This window comes from Fistularia commersonii, chromosome 5 (assembly GCF_037954325.1).
Source record: "Fistularia commersonii isolate RoL2024-O1a breed Wild chromosome 5, RoL_Fcom_v1.0, whole genome shotgun sequence".
NCBI classification, from domain to species: domain Eukaryota; kingdom Metazoa; phylum Chordata; class Actinopteri; order Syngnathiformes; family Fistulariidae; genus Fistularia; species Fistularia commersonii.
The window spans coordinates 12,368,629-12,381,230 of record NC_141288.1 but is presented as its reverse complement, the minus strand read 5'-3'; the positions used below and the strand labels follow the sequence as shown (position 1 = coordinate 12,381,230).

Sequence of the window (12,602 nt, the reverse complement as noted above, 5' to 3'; positions counted from 1 at the left end):
CCCAGTGGGGGGAGGGGAGAGGAGCTGTATGCATCCCTCATGTTAGCATAGAGCAAGTCCAGTGTCCTCCCCTTCCTGGTGGGGCAATTCGCATACTCGGTGAAGTTTGGCAGTGTTTTGTCCATGGGGACATGATTGAAGTCATCCGAGATAGCGATGAAGGCACTCTGCGGTTGCAACGGGGCTATGGCAGATTGGGTGACGTCACACGCCGAGGTTGGGTTTGCGGAGGAATGTGAACAGTCACCAAAACAACATGTGAGAACCTTGATGCAGGTTTATCATGTTTGTCACATTTATTTCAGCATCTGCTCCTCACTTGCTCACTGTCCTTTGCTATCTCTGACAGTAATACTTTATTCAGTATTTTAAACTGATTAGTTTTGAGTATTTTGAACTGTCACAAGTGTGATGAGGTCTGACATTATGTGTGAGTTGTCAATATACACTGATATGTCCATGATATTGTCCATGTATACTAATATTTCTCCCGCCATGAATGTGTCAGGAATCCTGTATGGCACCATGACCTTGGAGCTGGGCGGTCAGATCACCATCGCATGTGAGAAAACTGGCTACAGTGCTCAGCTCGAGTTTAAACTCAAGGTCAGTTTCTGTTTCCTACTTTTAAGTGAATAAAGTTATTTCACCACCCTTTTAGTCGGATGGAGCAAACCTAAAAAATCCTTTAGGAGGTAAATCTGGAACCACCTAGAGGGGCAGTAGGAATATTTGAAATCCTCTCAGTTCCTTATCTCAGTTTTCTGAATGCTTCAACCCCTGATTCCGTTACCAACTGTGTCTCTCCACTTCTTATCCACCCTGAAAAACATCCCACTCCCCAAACCCCAATTCACGCCAACAACTGTGCAAACCTTTCCTTTGTTCAACTAGCGGCAGGTACGAATGGACAGCTTAAACATTTCTTGTCAATTGAGCCCTCTTGAAATGTTTTCATCCCAGCTTGTCCAAATCTTCGGCCTCACAGCACGAAAGACCCTGGTTCGATTCCGACAAGGGGACTTTTCTGTGTGGAATTTGCATGTTCTCCCCATGTCCATGTGGGTTTCCTCCCACAGTCCAAAAACATGCAGATCAATTGGAAAAAAAAAGAAAAAGAAGAAAATTGCCCCAAATGAGTGATTAAATGGGTTTGGGTTGGCCCTGGGATTGACTCGCGACCAGTCCAGGTTATACTCGTACCTCTCGCCCGATGACACCTTGAATAGGCTCCCGCATCCTAGCAACCCTGAGTGCAGGATAAGCGGCAGAAGATGGATGGATAATTCGATACATCCATGTGATTGACTTATACCTACAGAAAGATCCGTAAAGAATGTGTAAAACATGTAGTCCCACACAGATTTTAGTTTGAAGACACAATTCACTTACTTTGAATTGTATATTCACACACACTGATATGTTTGTGCATAAAGTGGTTGGTTCTTGCACTTTCCACACACTTTGGTGCAATTTAAAATACAGGAATTTTTGTATTTTTAAAGCAGGTTCTTCATTGAACACTATTATATAAAAAGTGATGATGCAGGCTCCAGCTCTGTGTGCTGATGATCTATCTGGAAGAAGGCCCTGCAGTCTCATGGCCTTTTATCAAAATGATCCTACTTATCTATTTTAATCAGAATCATCAAGCAGGATTTCAGCTAATAACAGATATTCTGCTTCATTATCAGAACAAGGTCTTAAGAGTTCTATAGTGTGTAACTTGTCAAATGACTGAAATTGACTGCGCAGATGCTCAAATTCAAATCATATCCACTAAAATATGAAAGATTTAAAAAATTACACATAGTATAATCTGCTTATCTCCCTCACTTGCTTTGTCCTTTTTTATCCTGGCCTTTACTTCCCTCCTCCTTCACCTTTAATTTTTTTATTCTATCCCCTCCTTCTTTTCCTCATCCTTTTTCCTTTCTTACCCTTGCCTTGCTGTTGACTACATCTGTCTCCACTGCCGCATCCATTCCGTCTGACCTCCCCCTCCTCTGCAGCCATTTCTGGGAAGCAGTGACAGCGTCAACCAGATCTCTGGAAAGATAAAGTTGGGAAAGGAAGTGTTGGCTACGCTGGAAGGACATTGGGTAAGTCCACTATGTACCATTTGCCTGTCACATAAGGAATGGCAAGTCAAGCACGTCTGTATTCATTAAATACAAATATTTGCTCGTTTTTAAATCACATCTCACAACAGGACTTAGTTTCTCTCTTAGTTGCCAGGATAAGGTTTGACAAAGATCGACTCTGGATCGCTGAAAACCTTCACAGGCATACTAATATGAGTATTGTCATCCTAACCTGGTTGTCTGTATTTTGTGTAATATAAAATTACTGATGTCATTGTGCAATATTTTGTCAAATTTTCAATTGCTTTTAGAATTGTGTTCAAATTGGATACTTTGTAAAAAGAAATGTATTTTTGACAATACAGAGGGATTATCAGAGAAGAAGTTTGGGCAAGAAATATACTGAAATATGCTGTATGATAATGTAGTGATAAAATGTTGTATGTTCCAGTTACCACAAAATAATTTGATATGCAGGGTAGGTCTTTTGTCAAAGGCGCGAATCTCAGACTGTTTCTTCTTCTGTCAGACTTGTAATTATTGGTAAAGGAGATTTAATGACTTCTTCAAATACAGGACAGTGAAATCTTCATCAATGACAAGAAGACTGGGACCATGGATACTTTCTGGAACCCAACGCCGGAGCTGAGACAGAGTCGACTGACCCGCTGTACCGTTCCCCCAGAGGAGCAGGGGGAGTACGAATCAGAAAGGTGCTATGTCTGCAGCTGTTGAGCATTTTGCTTTGTTTTTTTTTTTTTTTTTTTTTTTTTTAGACTTTCTTTTAAGCGATATTAACCATATTTTTTTTCTTGTTTACGAAGAAATTAAATGGGTGTCCCACTTTTGCATCTGTCTGTCAGACTGTGGCAGCACGTGACTCGGGCTATTAACAACAAGGATCAGACGGAGGCCACCAACGAGAAGTTCATATTGGAGGAAGTTCAGAGGAAATCAGCCCGGGAGAGGAAGGCCAAATGTGAGGAATGGATCCCCGCTCTGTTTGAACAGGATCCTGTCACTGGAGAATGGCATTACAAATACGCTGAGTGAGTCGTTCTTCCTCCTTTACTTGAGAACTGTCTGCTGGTACTTTGGAAGAACAGACCTTAAAGAATCAGGCAGGACGGACAATAAGCCAATTACTTTCATTACAACGTTATCAGGAGAAAAAAAAAAGAAATCCCTGAATAACATAACAAGTTGTGGAGAATCTGGTCTGGACAAATACTTCAACTAAATTTACAAATTTTCCAGCCAGTTTCCAAGGGAATAATCAAGTATTTTTTTAACTAGAGACCCCATTGTCCCAATTTTTGGGTCAAAATCACTGAAAAGGACATATGATATATTTATTGTTTAGGCCACAAATTAATGTGTTTGAATTATTTCTTCATGTGGAAAAAACCTCCCCAGACATATTCTCTGTATCACTGATGCTGAATGCTTCGCCATACTATTCAAAATGTATGGTTCTTTAACCTGTGGATAAGGGCTCCAACCGTTGTACTGTGTAAACACAGTAATAATTATGTGACCGCAAGGAACTCAATGACATTGAAGGCCAGTTCAGGACTCATGGAATGAAAGAATTTGTTCACATTAGAAGCTCAAGATTCATTCTTGTTTGTCCTGGCTTCCATTTTGGGTTGACCAACATCAGGCTGCCATCTAGTGGTAATTTCCTTTAGCAAACAGGGGTTGGCCGCCACCTTTGGTTCTTGCAAAATTGTATCCAGTGAAGCAGGCTGCAATATCGTGACCTGCTGTGTTTCTTTAACTTTCCCTTTGCAGCACAAGGCCATGGGATCCACTCAATGACCTGATCCAGTTTGAAAAAGACGGCTGTATCCAGACCAAGGTCCGACACCGCACCCCAATGGTACGTTCTGGCAGTCTTATTAGTCTGAGTAACCAGGGGCCGCGGAGGGACAATTGCAAGTGCCAGGTAGGTTGTCCCCACAACAAAAAAAAAAATCGCCGTTTCAAAACCCCCAAAACATCTCGCCGCTTCATCAACCTTCTGCGCAACAAACCAGCTCTTCATCTTCATTGCCACCTCTTTTTCTGTCATCTCTTTTGTGCTGCCAGCATCGCTTCTGCTCCTTTTTTTCTTTTTTTTTTACCTTCTTTGTCTTCTGCCTGTTTTGTGCTCATCCTGCCCGTTGTTCTCTCTGTATGCGAGAGAATGTGACATCACACCCTCCTTTCACTAGCCTCATGAAAAGGAGGTGGATAGTGGAGCACAAAGGACAGCGTTTTCCAAACCCACTCTATTTGGAGAGAACTTGTTTTCTTTCAAGCACTTTATTTTTGTTATCTTGTTAAAGTTTTATGAGGTTGAACTGACGCAAGATTCTTTCTAAGTGCCTGAAAAGAGTGCAGAGAGTAGTGCGTCTGCAACCTCCATGCACTATTTTCCCATGCACTTCCTACTATTTTTCATCTTGTATTTCAGCATCCTTTAGTTCTTACGACAGAATGCAGGTTTTTTACGTGTTTACGTTCTCCTCACAGTGAAAGTGTAAGCAGCACAACTGCTGAAAATCCCATGTATTATCTGCCATGTATTAAGATGATAATGATCAGAATCAGAAAAACTTTATTTGTCCCTGCGGGGCAATTGGGGGACACATGGGGTAGCAGCATCAAAATTGTAAACAACAAGAATAAAATTAAAAAACAGGGGGAATTGTATATAATATTTATATACATATAGATATATAGATATATACACACACACACACATATATACAGTATCTATGTGTGTGTATATATGTATATGTATATACTGTATGTATGTATATATATATATACTATGTGTATATATATATAAACTATATACTGTATGTATATGTGTGTATAAATACTCCACGTGTATATATATATATATATATATATATATATATGTATATATGTATATATATATATATATATACACACAGTATATATTGCACACAATTACACATTGCTGTCTCCATGGTATTCATGTGTTTGACAGATACTGTGGAAAAAAAATCTGTTTGATTTTGCCCCAGTTTTCCCTCATATCAAGTGAAAAAGAGAGAACAGCTGTGCGTGTCTGCTCACATCTCCATTTGTTTGTTTCAGCATGATGCTCACTGGCCGAGTCTCAGATTGGACTTGGGCTCTTTTTTCATGTTCAGCTGAAAAAGAGCGGCTGGTTTAACACTAGCCATTAGAGTGCCTTAGATTTTCATATAGATTTTATTATTTATGTTCATAACTTAAGGCAAAGACTGTCTCTTTGTGTTTGCATACATTGAGGGTTTTGGAGCCTCATGTGAGGTTATACTCCGTTATAATCTCCAAATTTTATTCGTACTTGGCTGATAACTGTTTCCTCATAGAGATGGATTTTTTGGTCCTTTTTAAATTAAATATCATATATATATATTTATTTGCCTTTATACACCTGCTGATTTTCATAGATGGTGAATTATGACAGTTTACATTTGATTACATGATTATTTTCATACTGATGTCCTCTTTCATAAAGATCGACCCAGATTAGCACTATTCTTCAATTCATATTTTATACTCACATTTTGTTTGCTGAATCTGTCCTTTTTCCTTGGTCATGTAGTTTTCTTTATCTTTCGTAAAACAGCAGCTCCAACTCCGACAGTCTGAAGGGAAAATAAAATGTACGTTTAAGTATTTAAGCAAGTGGCTCAAATTTGGATGTAGAGTAAGAAGTAGCTCATGAGGTCAGAGGAAATTACAGAGGTGGATAATTTTATTGAAAATGTGGTTCACGGTCATTGAACTGGTGTCACTTAAAAGAGTCATTTGCAAACAGCTGCAAAGCTTCATGTCTACCTGTTCTACAATTTTATGCCTTGGAAATTTTTAGAAGCTGCAAACAAAGTCAACCTTGGCACCAGTGTGGCAAAGCAAATATTCGAATCACGTTAAATAAAGTTTTCTGTAATAGAGCTAATACTGTCAGGGATTCTCAAAGCACTATCATATGAATGTATTATATCTTGGCAGGATGGGTTAGTACTGGATTTTTTTTGTCATTTTATTGAGTGTTTTTAAGTGGATTCCATTTCCTGATGCGCCAGCACATCTTGCACGGCTGTCATTCCTGCTGTAACACCGGCTTCCATGTCTGTGTGGCTGTGTTTGTATGTCTGAAGACACATGCATGCATCACCTTTTTGTCACAGTTGAAGCTTTTGTCAAAAAAAAAAAATAAGAATAGTGGTTTAATTGTGTTATAAATATGTGTGGCATATTTGTTGATCAGTTTCCCTTTTTATTCGCCTGTGCAAATGGATGTGATATGTAGGTAACGGTGCCAAAGAGGAAACACAAGAGTGACAAGCCTAAAAGCCCTGAGAGTGGCTGCTCTTCACCAGAACTGGATCGCCAAGACTCATCTGGCAGCGAACGTGAGCTTCTATCATAATGTTCCCATAAAGACCACAGTCAAAGCATGACTGGCTGCAGATTTAATGGATAATAAATCAACATTTGCCTGAGGTGCAAAGAAATATATGGCTTAATACCCATTGAAATAATTTCCAACCTGAGTGGACAGTCCATTGGCAGTTGTCAAGTTGTTTAATCATCTTTTAGGTCATGTTAGTGTTGTGTCAATGAGGATGAGTTCCATAGTACATGAATAATTGTAAAAAAAACAAAAACCTAATATATATATATATATATATATATATATATATATATATATATATAGCGCCATGTTTTTTTTGTTTTTATTGGATACTACCAATAAATATCTTAAGACATTCACTGTTTAGCTCCATTTGGCTGGATTTAAACCAAAAACTCCCAATTTCTTGTTAAAATGAGCTGCAAAGTCTTGTTCTCTTCAGAATCAACTAAAATTTGCCATTCCCCTTTTGTCACTTCAGGTAACTTTTTAGGTAATCCAAATTTTAAAAATCGATTACAGTTCTGCATTTTGTCCCTGTATTAGTTTAGAAATCACATACCTTGTTGTATTAACCATAGCTATACAAATTAAAGGTTTGAGTCAAAACAAGAGTACATTCTGCATCCAAAGATCAATAGACTCAGTCAGCCATTCCATTTCCTCAGCTTGTTGTCTAGCATGTTTGAAAAACCTCAACTTCCAGATTCCACCAACTACCCCTCACAAAGCACACTCATGGAAAGAATCAAAGTACTTACAGAGTTAGTTGTGACTACAACTGTGACTAAAGCTTTACAATTTAAACAAAAGTATTATTTATTAATCAACAGTGATCAATAAATAACAGTAGGATCATAACATATGGTCTCAAGAGATTGTTCTCACTGTGACTTGTCTGTACTGCAGCCACGTATATTTCAAGTTCGTTTAATCAAACTTTTTCAAAAGTGTACAGGGACTTGGCAAGACACTGAATCAGTATTGGACAGGCGGTACAAACGGGGCAGGTGCAAGCTGGCAAAACTCAGAAAAGTTTAAACAGCAGCCCCTGGTGGTCATTACTGAGCCGCCCGGAATTCCCTTTGCAGGACACAAGAGCAAGCATAACAGCCGGCTGAGGAAGAAGGGAACAGACCTCAGTGAGCTTCAAAGTGCCATTGACTCTATCAAGCAGACACAGGAAGACATTAACAGGTGAAATTGGATAGCCGTACGACAACCATGGTGTGATATTCCAGTACCTATGTAACCTGCGTGCGTTTGCAGGAGCATCAGCATGCTGAGGAATCGTGCCGGGAGAGCGGAAGGCTCCTCTTTCCTCCAGCAGAGAGACTACATCATCATCGTTTTCCTCATCCTCCTTCAGGTCCTGATCAACTACGTCTTCAAGTAGCAGCCGTAAAATGCCGCAGAGAGTATGACACACACATTCACCGAACACTAGGCACTCCAGAGGAGGACAACCATATCCTCCAGTCTTTTCTGTCCTTCCAATTACGCGCATCCAGAAATCACCGAAAAGATTTTTTTTTTTTTCAAACCTGATATTTATTTTGAAGAAGTCCGTTCAAAATGTTGCAAAGTTCCAGTGATTTCAAAGCACAGAGTGTTCTGGCCAGAGGTTGTTGGTGCGAGTTCTGTGCAATGAATCCTCAGCCGCAGCTCCAGAGGTTATCGAAATGTCTCGGTAAAGAGCGGACAACTGTTCCCTGTCTTGTCTGTTGGAGCCGAACTGCTGCGTTAAATCCTATTTCACCCTGAGCCACAGGGGACCTTTTTACATGGATACCAGAGCCATGACTCAGATGGTAACCTGTTTAAAAAATTTAAAAACATTTTTTTTCAATTTTTTTGTTAACCTGTTTTTTTTGTGGCGTGTCCACCGTGGATCAAGGTCTACTCGGGACAAAAGGCATCAATAAGGGAGAGGGGAAAAAAAAAAGGTCCAATCTGTGTGACTTTTATTTTTTTTATTATCAGATACTTTAATATCAGCTGGGAATTCCACATGTGGAAATGGACAGGGAAGTTATATTACACAGGTGTTACTGTCAAAAGGAACAGAAGCTATAATTTCTGGATATCAGTCCAACTTTTGCATACAAAGTCAATGTTTAAAAAAACAAAACAAACAAAAAAAAAGTCTGACGGATCATCATTGTTTAGGTAGCATGTACAGCCAGAGGAGGTAAGCACAGGTAAGCCCTTTGTTAAGTATTATGTCTCATGCACAAATGTACTGGAAACATCCAAAGTTCACGTCTACTTAAAAAGCTAGCAGTGATCACTGCCGTTGATTCACATGGAGGGACTGATTTGGGAGTTCCTTTTGAGACGGTAGTGTACCGTGATGTCGATGAAGACCCTTGGATTTATGTTGAAGGAGTTATTTTAACCTTCTAGAAAGAGTTTTATGCCACTTTTAATCTTCTTGGTCAAGATGAAGCTACACCCAGCAGCTGTTTGGTTCGTTGTTGTTGTGTGCCTGACTTGATCCACATTTGTATGAATGTGTTTGTGTTCAAAGAAAGGATAATCAGCTGCTGGCTGCTGGCTTCCAACTCATACTTGCTGCTCAAACATGGGCATTCCAGAATTGAAGTATCCATTATTTTTTTTTTTTAATTGCTGCATTAAGTGAGCAGCTACGAGGACATGATACGAAGGTTGTAGTTTCTCTCCTGACCAAAACCTCGGAGGTAAAAATCCACCTTCATTTGCAAAGTCAAATCGACCATCACTTCCAGTGCTTTTGCGTCCCTGTTTAACCAGGACATCTAGAATAGTCTTTAGTAAGTTGTTAGAAAGAGGAGTTAGGGTTTTTATAATTACTACTGTCTGCTAGATAATCATTCCAAACTTGCGAAAGTACCAGCCAGTCTCAGTGTTTAGAATAGTAGTTGTATAAATATATAACCCACAGTTTTGCAATTCAGGCACTCCACTAAGCCAGTCTTTTGTGTGTCTGTGCCTTGTAGACGCACATGGAAAACTAACACTCTCACTTATCTGTAGGTTAACTGTGTCCAAAGGGCCAATTGCTATTATTTAGCTACAATTTTTGAACTCCGCAGCTTTTGAGAACTTGTTCGTAATTCTTTGTGGTTCAAATCTGACATGTTGGGATGCTTTGTACATACATTTTCAAATATGCGGTCACAACACTGTTGAGATGTTGACATTAGGTTGAAAACAAGTTACAATGCCAGGTGACCAAAGTTCACTATTACGACTTCGATGCCAACATCATATGCAGGCCTGAATCCAGTGTTCTGCTGGTTGCTCGCGATGCTAGTATTAAATTATCAGAATCCAGTAATCTTGAAAACGTCCTAACATTAACATCCGCCCAACATTCTTTTATGTCAACTTAATGTCTGACATTGGAGTTTAGTGTCTGATTTTTACTGTCTAGAAGTCATGAAAGTGGGGATGATGGCTTTTATTTATTAGCATTATAACACAAAACTAAACTTTGAATCTGAAACTGAACAGCAGAATTTCTCAGCCTCTACCTGTTTCTGTAAAAAAAATGCCTGGGTCAAGCATCCACACAGACGATGGAGGTCATCCAGGAACCATGGCGTAACCATATCGTAACATTGATTTTGTAAATGTCTTCGCTTGCCTTGTCAACGTTTACATATCTGGTTGCCTCCACCATCAGCAGACTGTTAGGTGAAATCTTTGTAATGCTATCACAGGTATAAAGCGAGACTGGTAGCATTGTCGGGATCCCAGGACCTTACCCGGCTGGCCCGTCTGTATCTGTACATGTGTTTTTGTGTATCCTCATTGCCTCGACCGCTTGTCCATCTTAACAGTGAGTCCAGATGTTAGAATGTGGAGTATATACCAGTGCCTTGTAGAGTCGGGCTGGCGGGAGGGGTTGCAGGTGAAGCGGCGTTGATGCAGGTGGGCTGTGGTGCAGAGCTCATGGACACAGGCGGGGACCAAGCCTGAAGCTGCTCAGGACAGTGTGCTCTGTTTGGGGGATCTGGGACTCCGGCTGCCGTCTGTATTGTTACAGACAGGACGTGCCATATAAAGCCTTAGAAAGAAGTCCAGCTTTGCAGTGCACTGCCCGGCCCATTTTCTGCCTTCTCTCCTGAAAGCGTCACCATAGTAACGCACCCGTAGGTTTCCGGATGCTGATTCCTGCCACAGGAGCCAGAGGGAGGCGGAGCGAGAACTCCAGTCTTGTCGTCTTTGTCTCACTTGTCACACACCAAAATCAGAGGGAAATCAAATTCTCTGCTGTCTGTCATTGATGTTTCTGTAAAATAATATTTATTCCTTTTTCTAAGTGGGGTTTTTGTTGTTTTTGCTTCTAGTTTTAGACCACTGTTGTCTTTCCTTGTTTGTTTTTTTCAACACTGATTTTAAACCATTTGAATACAGTGGGGTTTATTCATTTTATTCATTTTCCTCTGTGCATCACTCAACATCACAGACACACACGTACACACACACACACACACACACACACACACACACACACACACACACACACCATACAACACAAACAAACATGATCTTGAGCTCGTGCACTCAACCGTCAACTGTCCATACCAACACACACACTCACAGACTATCAGAGTACCTGAATATGTTCACTATATCCCTGTGGCAGCAATGACTACCTGGAAGTTCTTGGTCACTTGTAACTTTAAAAAGAATAAAAACAAATGACATCCATTGTGTCCAGACGACCATCACTGTCCCAAAAACAGATGAAAGGCTTGTTTTAGTTTTGCGATCTGTATCTTCTGACTTCGGTCTTTATCGAAGTTGCGGCTGAACCGGGGAGATCAGTTTTAATTCAGAGCTAAAACAAATTACTAATAAATATTGTCTGATTGCAGTTGAAAGTTGTGGACAGCCTTTGTGGCTTGATAATTAGGAAAGAAGGAAAAAGGGAGAAATTCATAGACATGATAAACCTTTTAAAAATGAACTTTTCACACTGACCTTGATGGACGTGTGGTCTGTTGTTTATTGATACAGTAAAATCAGAGATTAAGCAGTATAAATTATGTGCTATAGTCTGTTAAAGTGCCTCTGGAAATTACTGACCTTCAGGATACAGGAAGTCAGGGGGTGGAGCCCCTCCACAAATCTTAATGATGTTTGGAAGATAAAAACTGAAAGAGTTTACAAATAGTACCTTTCATTTATAAGAACTTTCTCACCAGAAGGTGGAGACGGTGAGTTTTCTTCCACAACAGGATTAAACATGCGATGTCACATCTTCATCCATTGTGTAGATATAATAGTTGGGTTTGACACAAAGTGCGGTTGTAGATCTGCAGTGTTTTTTTACTTAGTGAATCCACAGAACACTGCATGTCTGCTCTATATATCTTAGCCCCAATTTTTCATTGAATCCTCCTTTTAACTTGCTGGCCAGTCCATCTGAAAATGTCTTTGTCAGTAATCAGGTGTTTTATGTTGGATTAGGAAAAAAACCTGTTGCAACTAATAAAGACTTTCACTGCGGCAATACTTGACATAAGTTAATTTCAAAGCATAGATATTGAAATAAAATTGTTTGTGAATAAGTGTATTTGCCACTACAATATCCCCATCACTAATCATTAATTTGAGAGTTCTTGATTTCTTGAGCAGCATCATGAGTGTCTTCCAAGTCTCCCCTGAGCAGAGGTCAAAGGGTGGGAGAGCAGAGCGGTCCTTCCTGTCCCTCTCAAATAACATCCAAACATCGGATATCAAATCACTCCCTGCTCCGTCGTCCTCCTCTGCCACTTTGCATCGACACTCGTAGGCACAAGGATCCGAGAAAAATAGGCTGACAAAAGAATGAAGAAGGGTGAAAGAGCGGGGATGAAGAAAACCACCTGGGTTTAGTCTGTGAGTTCACCTGTAACTGCGCTCACTCTGTGACCAATGGAGAGCCTGTGACTTTACTAACATTACTTATTTCTGTTTGTTCAAACTGCAGCCATGCTGCTACTGTCCTCAATGTTTGCCACCTGTTTCGCCCTTGCAGGAGTGAAAGCAATCGAACTCCAGTGCTGTCCAAATAATCCACTTTGAATCTGTAAAAGAGGTGGAAAAAAGCGGCACAGAAT

At 40.1% G+C, this 12,602-nt stretch overlaps 1 protein-coding gene across 9 annotated transcripts in view; it reads left to right on the top strand.

Annotated features, from left to right (window-relative positions):
• osbpl8 (oxysterol binding protein-like 8) overlaps positions 1–11,020 on the top strand; it is an 83,020-nt gene extending 72,000 nt beyond the window's left edge. For 7 of the 9 annotated variants that reach the window (XM_086146861.1, XM_086146852.1, XM_086146859.1 and 4 more), the window contains 8 exons: positions 509–606; positions 2,013–2,102; positions 2,661–2,797; positions 2,948–3,133; positions 3,879–4,032; positions 6,403–6,505; positions 7,599–7,704; positions 7,777–11,020. In XM_086146861.1, coding sequence (XP_086002987.1) covers positions 509–606; positions 2,013–2,102; positions 2,661–2,797; positions 2,948–3,133; positions 3,879–4,032; positions 6,403–6,505; positions 7,599–7,704; positions 7,777–7,903 — 1,001 coding nt within the window. In that variant the 3' untranslated portion in view covers positions 7,904–11,020. The remainder of the gene's footprint in view (positions 1–508; positions 607–2,012; positions 2,103–2,660; positions 2,798–2,947; positions 3,134–3,878; positions 4,033–6,402; positions 6,506–7,598; positions 7,705–7,776) is intronic. The other 2 variants (XM_086146856.1, XM_086146858.1) reach the window with 1 other exon arrangement.
• Positions 11,021–12,602: the final 1,582 nt, after the last annotated feature.